Source organism: Mobula hypostoma, chromosome 1, assembly GCF_963921235.1.
Source record: "Mobula hypostoma chromosome 1, sMobHyp1.1, whole genome shotgun sequence".
NCBI lineage: Eukaryota > Metazoa > Chordata > Chondrichthyes > Myliobatiformes > Myliobatidae > Mobula > Mobula hypostoma.
This window is the reverse complement of record NC_086097.1, coordinates 83,571,757-83,585,778: the sequence shown is the minus strand read 5'-3', so window position 1 is coordinate 83,585,778 and position 14,022 is coordinate 83,571,757. Positions and strand designations below refer to the sequence as shown.

Here is a 14,022-nt window from a genome sequence, read left to right as displayed (position 1 = left end):
TTCATACAGAACATTTCAAATCACAAGTACAAAGTGAAAAGCATTAACATAATGCAGTAGATAGTGTTAGTTACAGAGAAAGTAGAAATGTAGTGAAGCTAGACAAATGAAGTGTAAAGGCCATGATGAGGTAGATTGAGAGATCAAGTTCATCTTTACTGTACAAGAGTCTTGTAACATGACAGAACTTGCCCTTGAGCTTGGTGGTGTGTGTTTTAAGTTTTTTAATTTTCTGCGGGGTGGCAGGAATAAGAGCAAATGACCAGAACAAGATGGCTCTTGGGAGTATTTTGTTGCATTCCCAATTCAGACACAGGAGTAATGTTATACTTCATCTTCAAACTATAGCTCTTCAGCATTAATTACCTAAAGTGGATGTACCTTTAATTTTATTTCTATTGTAGTTACTGCATTGTGTAGCAATAAGCAGGAAGCAAAGCCCAAAATGTAATAAATTATTGATTCAAAATACAGGCATTGGTAATCTAATTGGCATTTAAAGTAATAATAGTGTGAAAAGATTATCCATCCAGCTTTAACCCAGGAAACAATATTTCCCTAACTTTGTCAACTAGATGAGGATACCAATTGAACTGACTGAAGCAATCGACTTTAGGTCAGCTTTCCTCAGCAATGGAATAAATTCAGAGTGGGTGAAGGTCATAAGTCCTTAAGACAGGAGCAGAATTAAGCCACTTGGCCCATTGAGTCAGCTCTACCATTCCGTCATGGCTGATTTACAGTATTATCCATCTCAACCCCATTCTACTGCCTTCTCCCTGTAACCTTTGCTGCCTATCAACCTGTTTTAAATATACTCAATGACTTGATCTCCACAGCCATTCATGGCAATCATATCCACAGATTCACCTCCCTCTGACTAACAAAATTCCTTCTCATTTTTTGTTTTAAATGAACATCCCTCTATTCTGAGGCTGTGCCCTCTGGTCCTAGACTCACTTACTATAGGAAACATACTCTCCACATTCATTCTACCTTGGCTTTTCAATATTCAAAAAATGTCAATGAAATCCCCCCTCATTCTTCTAAACTCCAGTGATTACAGGCCCAGAGCCATCAAACGCTCCTCACACGTTAACCCTATCGTTTTCGTGAACCTCCTTGGACCCTCTCCAATGGCAGCACATCTTTTCCTCAATAAGGGGCCTGCTGGTGCCATCTGACCAGTGCCTTATAAAGCCTCAGCATCACATCCTTGCTCTTATATTCCAGTCCTCTTGAAATGAATGCTAATACTGCATTTGCCTTCTCCAAAACCGACTCAACCAGCAAGTTAACCTTAAGGGAATCCTGCACAAAGACTCCCAAGTCCTTTTGCCCCCCTGATTTTTGAATTTTCTCCCCATTTTGAAAAATAGTCTATGCCTTTATTCCTTCTACCAAAGTGCATGGTCATACACTTCCCTACACTATATTCCATCTGCCACTTCTTTGCCCATTCTCCCAATCTGTCCAAGTCCTTCTGCAGACTCCCTGCTTCCTCAACAGTACCTGCCCCTCCACAATCTCTTCAGCTACCTCTTTCACAACCCTGGGGAGTAGTCCATCTGGACCAAGTGACTTCCATACCTTCAGACTTTTCAGCTTTCCAAGCACCTTCTCCTTAGTAATAGCAACTATACACTTCTGTCTTGACACTCTCTAATCTCTGGCATACTGCTAGTGTCTTCCACAGTGAAGAATAACACAAAATACTTATTATGCACGTTCACCATTTCTTTGTCCCACATAACTGCCTCTCTAATACTATTTTCCAGTGGTCCAATATCCACTCTTGCCTTTCTTTTATTCTCAAGATATTTGAAAAATCCTTTGGTATTCTCTTTGATATTATTGGCTAGCTTAGCTTTATATTTCATCTTTTCATCCCTTACGGTTTTTGGCATTTTATGACTATGGTTTATGGCATTTATACAACTCTCAAGAGCTTTAAATGCACTTTCTATATAGGAACATCTCCTAAGATATTTTTCTGGAAAAGCCAGACAAACAACACAATTCTGATCCATCAAGGAGATACTAGGAGTGGCAATTAAATGTTTAAGAAGAGTTTTAAATGAGAAGGGTTACTTACTGATTTAATGTGAAAATCCCCCCCAAATAAAAAATTATTGAAGGAAATGTTGTCTATTATTGACATGGATTTTAATAGGGTAAATTTTTTTTATAGTAGATGCATTCTTCTACTTCTAGTTTAGATTTTCTCACTGGGATATGTTGAACATTCTTGGACCTATTCACTAAATCGTAAACAGCATTCAAGCCAGGTTTCTTCCTTCACATATTCCACCACTGGCATGATCTGAACAGTACTTTTGAGTACAAATAAAACATTGAGCAGAAATTGCACCACAATGCATGCTAGCTGAACAACATTTGTAGCATTGATGAAATGAAGCAGCAAGTCCTACCTATCAAAGTTAATCAATTGCAACTTTGCAATGCAAGTGCAGAGTATGTTTGCTTTTTGGTGAGGGAATGGCGCAAGTGGTGGCAGGAAGAAACAGAAGTGAATTTATAAGCTCCTTAAACTGCCTGTCAACAACACGCTTTGATGCATTTTTTAAAAAAGTAAACTATAATCAACTTAGAGAAGCATTACAATATATTTTAGATTAGAGTTCTCCAGTTCAATTTTTTTCAGGAAGATCACAACCATTGAACCCCTCATGCACACAGTGAATTAGGCGATGCTACATAACAGAAAGGGCTTTATATCTAATAACAGCTGCTGCCAGCCGAAGTTAAAAATTCTTTAACCCTAAACCATAAAAATATTCTTAAGGAAGGAATGGATATTCATTTATCACCAATGCATATCTTTAAAATGTTAATATATTTTCACTCATATTCAGGCTATGATTCTATGAAAACTAATAAAAAAAAGGAGTGAATAAAAGATTGCAATATTAGGAAGACCTTAGGACACGTAAGCAATGATAACAATTAATGTGTCCTGTAGCCAATGTCAGTGTAATGATTGCCGATCAAGGCAGCATCACTTAATCTGCATTTTTTTTGCCCAGCAAGTCTCTGCTGACCATTAAGCACCCTTTTCCTCCCCACATCCCCACCAATATCCCAGATTCTACCAATTAACTACACAGTTGGACAATTTACAGTGGCCAATTAACCTACAAAACTGCACATCTTTTGCATTGGTTAGAAAGCCACACGATCATGGAATTTGCAAACTCTGCCCATGCAGTGCTGGAGGTCGGGACTGAATTCAGATTTGTGCCTAAGTAGTGCACCTCACCTCCCCCTAACTTTGTGCTGAGGCAGAACAAACAGTAAACTATTCAATCAATGTTGCCTTCTCTCTCCACAGCTGAACTACAAGATACAGATAACATTGTCAATATACACACTAAAATGGTAAATAAATTACCATAAACTTATTCATTGAAGTACGTGAGAGGATTGGTTTTGCATTCAACATCCTCAAAACAGTGGTCTATTCATGACGCGCACCCCCCTCCCCAACCTGGTAATAAAGGCTCATGAAATACTTCCCATTCCTCATTCTTAAAGAACCACAAGAACCAGCTCTCAGCATAGGAAGATATTACACTCTTTGTGTCAGTGTAGCCCTTGGCCGCCTGAACATTAAAAACCTCAAATACTCAAAAATGACACAAAATCCTGTGTCTACCAGATTTATTAAATATTTCTGAAATTTTAACAACATATAGTAGACACTTCATGACAATGGATAGCAAAATCCTCCAAAACCACCCTCAAGGAGTTAGCAAACTGATCACAGTATTCTCTTTGAGAACATTCAGAACTCTGAGGCTCTAATCACACTCAATTGACTCAGTTGGGCAGGGCACATCTTTTTCAAGCCTAACAAGAAGCTCTTGAAACAAACACTCTATACATCCTCTGTTATAGGAAGAGGCTACCAGGGAGACAGATGAGAAGATTCAAGGATGTTCTCAGATCCTCCTTCAATAGATGCAACATCTCCAGTGATTCCTATGAATCCCAGGCACAAGCCTGCTCAAACTAGGATAATTGGGGATGGAATTGAGAACCTCAAGTTCTCAGGTCAGAAACACACAGACACCAGAAAACCAACAGAAGCATGTGCAAACACAAGGAAACCTGCAGATGCTGGAAATTCAAGCAACACACACAAAAAATGCTGGTGAACGCAGCAGACCAGGCAGCATCTATAGGAAGAGGTACAGTCGATGTTTTGGGCTGAGACCCTTCGTCAGGACTAACTGAAAGAAGAGATAGTAAGAGATTTGAAAGTGGGAGGGGGAGGGGAGATCCGAAATGATAGGAGAAGACAGGAGGGGGAGGAATGGAGCTAAGAGCTAGAAAGTTGATTGGCAAAAGGGATACGAGGCTGGAGAAGGGAGAGGATCATCGGACGGGAGGCCGAGGGAGAAAGAAAGGAGGGAGGGGAGCCCAGAGGATGGGCAAGGAGTTATAGTGAGAAGGACAGAGGGAGAAAAAAAAGAGAAAAGGGGGGGGAGAGAGAGAGAAGATAGATAGATAGATAAATAAATAAATAAAGGACTGGATACGAAGGGGAGGTGGGTCATTAACATAAGTTAGAGAAGTCAATGTTCATGCCATCAGGTTGGAGACTACCCAGACGGAATATAAGGTGTTGTTCCTCCAACCTGAGTGTGGTTTCATCTTGACAGTAGAGGAGGCCGTGGATAGACATATAAGAATGAGAATGGGACGTGGAATTAAAATGTGTGGCCACTGGAAGATCCTGCTTTCTCTGGCGGACAGACCGTATGTGTTCAGCAAAACGGACTCCCAGCCTGCATTGGGTCTCGCCAATATATAGAAGGCTGCACCGGGAGCACCAGATACAGTATACAGGTTTCCCCCCCTCCACCCCCATCTGAAGGTAGAGCGTTCCTATGAAACGGTTCATAAGCCAGAATGTCATAAAGCAAAGAAGCAATTACCATTTATTTATATGGGAAAAATTTGTGAGCGTTCACAGACCCAAAAATAACCTACCAAATCATGCCAAGTAACACATAAAACCTAAAACAACAGTAATATATAGTAAAAGCAGGAATGATATGATAAATATACAGCCAATATAAAGTAGAAATACTGTACTTTTCTACAATCATTGCTGCACTATTCTCCGTAGCGAAAATCTCACGCAAGTGCTCTCGGCAGAAAATCTCACGCAAGCGCTCTCGGCAGAAAATCTCACGCAAGCGCTCTCGGCAGAAACACTCTCTCTGGTGTGACAAAAGACCCAGTTATCAGAAGATTGATGCCGATAAGAGTACAATGGGGGAACATTCAAAATGCTAATAAGAGAGAGACGAGAGCGATTAATGAAAAGGAGACACAGTTCCGAGTATTGTCAAGACTGGTTGCTTTGAACCTAAACTGTTTGAAGTTTGATGGACAGGCGATACCCCAGCAGGGGGATAAAAGGAACAGGTTCGCTAAGGCAAGAGTACACACACGACGACCACAAGGTAACGAGACCCTGGAAGCGGTGTGCCCCCACAAGTTGGTGGAAGTTTTGGAGGTCTGGTCGCAGAACCAGCCATAGACGCACAGGGCGGAAAGGTGCGGTCGCGCGGGAACCCGGTGTGTGTGTCCGCCCTTGCCTGGGTGCCGGGTTCACCACAGAAGAACGATCGTATCTGGAACGGAGGGGTCACAGTCGGTGACCTCAGAAGACATTACAAAGGGCTCGCCCGAAAGCTAACTGCGAGGAATATCGAAGGTCTGTTTGGAATTCGATTTGAATATTCATTTGTTCTCTCTCTCCCTCCCCAACGGCACAACAGCGATTACTGCGAACTGAACTAAATTGAACTGAACTCTGTGTCATTTGAGACTGATCATTTTACCCCTAGACTCCGATAGAGCTTGATTGATCCTATTATCCTAGTTCTGTGTACATGTGTGTTTATTCATTGCTAACCTGTTGCATTTATATCCTTACTATTAGAGTACTGTGTTGCTTATTTCTTTAATAAAACTTTCTTAGTTCCAGTAATCCAGACTCCAACTAAGTGGTCCATTTCTGCTGGTTTGGCAACCCAGTTACAGGGTACATAACACCAGTAACCTTTAAGCTATGAAGCTGCCAAACCATACCAAATAACGCATAAAAATACACAGCCGATATAAAGTAGAAATAATATATGTACAATGTAGCATCACTTACCGGAATTGGGACAGTGCCGACCACACTGATGATGGTATGTTAGGCTGAGTCGTCAGAGGTTGGAGTGTTACAGTGGTCCCCACCCTCCGGGCAGCAACCCGATACCGATCCGTGAAGAATGCAGTGGTGCAGCGGTAGCTGGAATGCACTCAGCACATCTTTAAGAAAAAAGCCAAAATAAACAAGCTAATTAATTAGGTGCCACTCGGTACGTAAATGTCGGCCCAGATCAGAGGCCACGCAATTGGCAATCGCCACTGATCTGGGCCGACATTTACGTGCCGGACGGCACCTAATTAATTAGCTTGTTTATTTCGGCTTTTTTCTTAAAGACGTGCTGGGTGCATTCTGGCTACCGCTGCATTCTCCGCGAATCGGTATCTGTCCGTGGCCCAGGGGTTGGGACCACTGGCGTGGTGGGACATGGGGGTGTCATCTCATCCTCGATCAGGGCAGGCAGGTCATCTTCTTCTATGTCTGCCTGCCCTGATGGCGAAGGTCGAGGTTCGTCATTTGCTGTGGCTGATGTGGAAGGCTTGAAAAACAACAGTATGCTTGACTGCTAGCCTCGTGCATTTTTCTATCATACAGTTCTTTGCAAAACCATCTCGCAAATATGCCCTAAACCGACGTACTCTTTCAAAATTAAAGTCGTGCTTTATCATTGCAGCGAAAATCTCACGCAGTTGCTTCACGTTCAATTCCTGGATGACCTCACTTTCGGTCCGTTCGCTACTGCATTTGGTTTCAATTGTTATCCTTTCCTCTTCCAATAGCATCGCTCTTCATCTATCAGTTCTTGGTCATAGGATGCCAAAACCTCTTCAACATCATCTTCATCAACTTCCACAAGCCAAACTCACAATGTCCTTACTTCGTTCACCACAATCGAAACGCTTAATTATGTCTAGTTTTACGCTAAGTGTAACACCCTTACGAGCTCTTTCAGGCTTTTCTGATACCTTATTCATTGCTAACCTGTTGCTTTTCTGATTCATCTTGCTAACGAATGCTCAAAATAAATCGACATAAAGCACAGATGCTCACAGGCACGTGTTTTAAGCAATGCCGGCGCGAATGCTGTTCCGAATCCGGGGGAGAGCGGCTGCTTAGGGCGCACGCTGCCTTTTTCGTAACAGTGAAAACACCTTCTGTTAGCGAAAACAGGGAACTAATGTAGGTCTTTCGTAACAGTGAGGTTTCGTAAAGCGAATGTTCGAAAAGCGGGGGACACCTGTATCACCCCAGCCAACTCACAGGTGAAGTGTTGCCGCACCTGGAAGGACTGTCTGGGGCCCTGAATGGTGATGAGGGAGGAAGTGTAAGGGCAAGTGTAGCACTTGTTCCGCTTACAAGGATAAGTGCTGGAAGGGAGGGAGATCGGTGGGAAGGGATGGGGGGATGAATGGACAAGGGAGTCACGTAGGGAGTGATCCCTGCAGAACCCGACGCAGGCTGGGAGACCATTTCACTGAACACCTACGCTCTGTCCGACAGAGAAAGCAGGATCTCCCAGTGGCCACGCATTTTAATTCCACGTCCCATTCCCATTCTGGTATGTCTATCCACAGCCTCCTCTATTGTCAAGATGAAGTCACACTCAGGTTGGAGGAACAACACCTTATAGTCCGCCTGGGTAGCCTCCAACCTGATGGCATGAACACTGACTTCTCTAACTTCCGTTAATGCCGCACCTCCCCTTCGTACCCCATCCCTTATTTATTTATCCCCCCCTTTTTTCTCCCTCTGTCCCTCTCACTATAACTCCTTGCCCATCCTCTGGGCTCCCCTCCCCCTTTCTTTCTCCCTAGGCCTCCCGTCCCATGATCCTCTCCCTTCTCCAGCCTCGTATCCCTTTTGCCAATCAACTTTCCAGCTCTTAGCTCCATTCCTCCCCCTCCTGTCTTCTCCTATCATTTTGGATCTCCCCTCCCCCTCCCACTTTCAAATCTCTTACTATCTCTTTTTTCAGTTAGTCCTGACGAAGGGTCTCGGCCAGAAACGTTGACTGTGCCTCTTCCTATAGATGCTGCCTGGCCTGCTGCGTTCACTAGCATTGTTTGCGAAGGCATGTGCAACCTCATTACTCACCTCCTGCCTGATCTGCAGCAAAGTATGCAGATCCAAAATTTACCTCAACAGTCACCTCAGAACTGCAATTAAAGCAGGTCATCCTTGATCAATATGGAACCTAGGAAGATCTCATTAGGGACCACCACATATTAGTCCAGCTTTATGACACTTCATACGTACCTCCATGGCAGTCCCGTATATCCCAGATAAGAACTCTGCCATCGTCAGACGAACTGGCAAACACATTATCATTCACAGGACTCACAGAAAGGCCATATACAGCATCATCATGTGGGAAAACATTCACAATTTCAGTGCTGAAAAAAATTCAGATATGGAGTGTGTTAAATTTGTGTGATTAATAACCGTAGAAAAACTATTAACTATGGAACAATGGGAAAAGCAGAAAAAAACTAAATTCACCTGACAACCTCATTACCCCGAAAAACAATGTGTAAAAAAGAAATTTGTCACAGCATGGTGGAGGTCATATTGTTAATTGCAATCCTTTCTCCAAGATCCTTTTTCTGTCTAAATTCATTGACTGTGTTACTGCTTTCCAAATCCATGCTCAGCTTCCCAAATCCACTCACATGAAAATATCAATCATTAGTTAGGGCAAGAGAATCATCATCAATTGCTTCTCTTCCTGTGTCTGAAATTGTAATATTGGTGTTCCAAGTATCTAACCAAACCTCTCATCTATTTTCATCTTCATGCTGCATCACAACAACATCCAAAATATAGCTACTGCAGAGTCAGTAATAAGATTCATGTCTACTTTTCCACATCTCTTGATCTCACTACAGTATCTGGACTTTCAGGCTGCTTATCTGATATCCATAATAGGTGGCCAGAAATGTCCTCCAACTAAAACTTGGGAAGACCAAGTCTACTACCAACTGTTCTCATGTCTTACCACTTCTCTACCTGGTAATAGTCTAAAAATCAGACAGATCACAATCTTGGCATCCTATCTGATATTAAGAGGAGCTGCAGACTGCGAACCTTTGTAGCAACTGGTCGTTCACAATAGGAAGACCAGACCTGAATTTGATATTCTGGAAGCAGACTTGCCAGGGTGTATTTAATTGAAGCGAGATGTCCATAAGTCTGTAAAGACATAGGAGCAGAATTAAGCCATTGGGCCTGCTCTGCCATTTCACCATGGCTGATCCCAGATCCCACTCAACCCCATACACCTCCCTTCTCACCATATCCTTAAGATATCCTCATCACTAAGATTTCTGATTTCCACCCTTGTAATATCACTTGACTCAGTACCTGCACCAGCTATCTGCGGCTAAATCTTTCATCCATGAGCATGCAACCTCTAGATATAACCAGTTACTATATTGTAATGAATTAGGCATATGGACACTGCCAATTTGTTTTCCTCACCCCAATCTCTTATTCAAAATTCTGCTGTTCCAGTGTTAACTCACATCTTTCTGCTTTCAAATTAATGTGCTTACTGATGAAGACTAATTTATGTCTTGATATTTAAAATTATCAATTTTCAAATCCCTCGTGGCCATTTTAATTTCCCTCAAACTCTGTACACCTTGAAATATCCATGTTCCATTAAAAATGGCCTAATATTCTCAAATTTAAATAATTCCATTACTCAACTTTGCTTATCTGGTATACTTTCCTTGACTCCCTTTCCCCTTTAAGATGCACTATAACCTGCCTTTCCATCCTCTGTCTTACTATCTTCTTGTATCCCAGCATCAAGTCTTGCTTGACAATGTTCTAAGTACACCAAGATGAATTGCCACATCAAAGCATAAATATTGTTGCAGTACAATTATCTGCTGCACAGGTTATGCATTACTGCTGTAACATTAACCACCATGTACAATCTGAATTTTCAAAAGAACATTCAGTGTTCACTGGACAAATCAGGTTGGATAACACATTCACTTAAAGTTGTCAGGTAATGAGTACACAAATAATACTGCTTGTTATTGCAATCTAAGTTTAGTATTTCAAACCCAGTTTTCCACCATTGCTTTCTCCTGCAAAAAAAAGGCACGACTCAAGCTTTCATAGAAAACCAAGTACACTTGCCCTTATTCAACCAATCACTGGGGTCAATTGCTCAGACCAAACTGAAAGACACAAACTCCTGTCAGATTTCCACTTCAATATCAAATTTCACGTTATTATCATTAGCAGTGTCTACTTAAACCTCCAGCGTATCATTCAGCTCATTCTTGATACCACTGAAACCTACTTTTAGACACCGGCAGCTTCCCAGGATCAATGCAATAATATACAAGATCTTCATAGTTAATGCAAAGCAGGTTCTATTTATGCTTTATACCAGTTCTCAATTTGAATAGCTGCATCTGGGGAAAACATTATTCTGCACTTGCTTCCTTTCATTGACTCCCCATTTTCAAAATCATTGCCCTCAATTACAATTCCATTCAATGACAATTGCTTCTCTCTCTAATCTTCCAGACCCCTGCGACATACACACACACAGTTTCCTCCAGCATTATGTCCCAGTTCCTACATTCACAAGGATGAATATATATGCCTTGCATTAGCTCCCTCTCATGAAGAGTAGTTTGATGAATCAAGACCTTGACATCACACCATGTACAAAATTCAGAATGTCATGGAACTAGCCAAAATGAAGACCTTTATTAAATAAATTTCAAACCAGTAAATACAAAAATTTATCAAAGGCTTTCATGTTCAGATAACATTCCAAATAAGACATGCAAAAATCCCATACCCAATATTACTGCTGCCAAACTGAAAGACCTTTCTTTAAACAGTGTAATACAGTGAACAACACCTATAGTGCATTCAAAACTGAGAACTGTTCTAATAACTTCTGTGAATTGCATGATTTCTCCTTGCATTCAGCCCTTCAATAAAAACCTCTGCCAAGTTATAAATATTATACTATTAGTCAGCATTTCTCTTTGACTTACCTTTCAACATCATGAACAATCACTTGCTCATCATTTCCTATTAAGGGAAATTGAAAACAATTAGCCTTCAAAACAATCACTAAAAATTGCTGTTAACAATATTGCACATTGGCATTGTCAACAAAATTGTCCAAATCTCAGGATCAGCTCTGGAGACACTAACACAGGCACAACAGAAAATGATATTTACCTTCACAACAAAATACCATGTTGTAATACAAATGAATTACTGCACACTAATTATCTAAAGTAATTAAAATAATCATATTGCCTTATAAAGTTAAGTGATAGTACAGAGATTCTATTTATGCAACAGTAAGCTACAAATGCAATTTCTGGTTTGCGGTTTTAGCTGTATTCCAGATGTTCAACTACATAACAATTAGATATCAATATCACTGTGAGAACTTTCTCTTTTTTAAACTCTAGATTTTTCAGAATCAGAATCAGGTTTATTATCACTGGCATGTGATGTGAAATTTGTGAACTTAGCAGCAGCAGTTCAATGCAATACATAATCTAGCAGAGAGAAAAAAATAATAGTAATAAATAAAATAAAACAATAAACAAATCAATTATGTATATTGAATAGATAATTTTAAAAATGTGCAAAGACAGAAATACTGTATATTAAAAGAGTGAGGTAGTGTCCAAAGCTTCTTTTCCAATATTTTTATTAGTTTCTACATAGAAGAATACAGAGTACAAGAAAGTATTTATAAAAGGTCAAAAAAGATTTTAAAAACTACCAATTACATTATATCTATTCATAATAACAATCTCATTACCCTGTATTCATGTAAGTTAATCAATAGTTATATTGAAATATACCAATTACAAAAAAAGTCTAATCCCTACCAAGACCAAAGCTGTTTATTAAGGAGGAAAAAAGATAAAATACCTTCTCATATAATAAAAATTAATAATAGCCAACATCTGAATTTAAACAACGAATTGAAGGTTTTGAAAATAATTCAGAAAAGGTCCCCACAACATTTGAAAGTCTTGACGAGATTCAGAAATTGAACAATGAATCTTCTCTAAATCTAAGCATGACATAACATCGCATAACCATTGAGCATGAGTAGGAGGAAAAACATCTTTCCATTTAAACAAAAGCGTCCTCCTAGCTGTAAGAGAGCTAAAGGCCAAAATATGTAAATCAGATGTCTTCAACTTGATATCTTGTCCTACAACAATACCGAATAAGGCCGTCAGAGGATTAGGCTTAAAATTGACTTTGAAAAGAAAAGAAAAACTTCCTTCCAATATTTCTCAAGACTTGGACAATTCCAAAACATATGAATTAATGAAGCTTCTCCATCTGTCACAGTAGGGAGATATATCCCAATAAAAATGAGATAGGTTATCTTTAGTCATATGGACTCTATGTACCACCTTAAATTGTATGAGGGAATGGCGAGCACATAGCGATGAAGTATTAACCAGTTTAAAAATTTCATTCCAAGTTTCCTCAGATATTGATGTCTGTAAATCTTGTTCCCAGAGATTCTTAATTTTGTTTAAAGGAACATTCCTCATCTCCAGTAACATACCATAAATATTAGATATTGAACCATTATGAAAAGGTGTCAAATTAAAAATTACATCTAGTAAGTTCTTATAGGAAATGTGCATAATTGAGATCTTAGAAAGTCTCTGATTTGTAGATATCTAAAAAAGTGAGTTTTGGGTAAGCTATATTTAGCTGACAATTGCTCAGATGAAAAAAGATTTCCTCCAACAAACAGATCCCAAAAACATTTAATACCCAACCTGTCCCATTCTTTAAAAACTACATCAGTCATGGAGGGCTTTAAAAAAAAATAGAATAAGTGAGACTTGAAAGGGGAAATCTCAATAAACCAAAATGTTTTCTAAATTGATTCCAGATCCTCAGAGTATGCTTAACTATTAAATTATCAGTTAGTTTATTTACAGATAAAGGAAGTGAGGATCCAAGAGAGAAATAATAGAAAATTTATTAACAGAGTTAGCTTCTAAAGAAACCCATACTGGACAGTCTACATGATTAATATAATACAGTCGGCTCTCCCTATCCGCGAGTTCCGCATGCGTGAATTCAACCAACCGCGAATCGAGAAAACCCAGAACTGCTCTTCCAGGATTTGTTGTTCGAACACATACAGACTTTTTTTCTTGTCATTATCCCCTAAACAATGAAGTATAACAACTATTTTACATAGCATTTACATTGTATTAGGTATTATACGTGATCTAGAGATGATTTGAAGTATACTGGAGGATGTGTGTACGTTATCGTGGATCGGGATCGAAAAAAAACCGTAAGTTCTCTTAGTAAGTAAGTCGGAACAGGTACATCCGGTATTATTTAGCGTCAGTTAGTCAAACGTTTGTCTTAGTATATAGTATATATTTTACCTTTCTATGCATATATAACACTTAAGAAACATATGTTTCAGCGCCGGGCTCGGGTACGGAAATTCCCTAGTTCGATCCAGTGACAGACCGCTCCCGAGCGCGCTCTCCATCCGTGCCAGGTTGATGTAGAGGATCAAAAACCAAAACCCCAAAACCCAATAATTAAACCTTAGTAATAATTGTAGCTTCATCGGGGCAGGGCCTTTCTCACTTTATCCTTTAAAATTGTTCCAACTGTTGACCGACTGTAGCCTAATGCTTTTCCAATGACCGATGGCATTTCATCTCTTTCCAATCGCTTTATTATTTCCGCTTTATTTTAAATCGCGATCGTGATTATTTTCCTGAGCAGAAACACTGCGGACTCAGAATTCCACCGCGGGGTCCTAATGTCCGTCG

General features: G+C 40.0%; 1 protein-coding gene across 1 annotated transcript in view; it reads right to left on the bottom strand.

Moving 5' to 3' along the window:
• dcaf5 (ddb1 and cul4 associated factor 5) overlaps positions 1-14,022 on the bottom strand; it is a 72,962-nt gene that overhangs the window by 40,592 nt on the left and 18,348 nt on the right. The window contains exons 3-4 of the mRNA XM_063051888.1: positions 11,221-11,257; positions 8,450-8,586 (exon numbers count right to left, since the gene is read on the bottom strand). Of these exons, the coding sequence (XP_062907958.1) occupies positions 8,450-8,586; positions 11,221-11,257 (174 nt within the window). The remainder of the gene's footprint in view (positions 1-8,449; positions 8,587-11,220; positions 11,258-14,022) is intronic.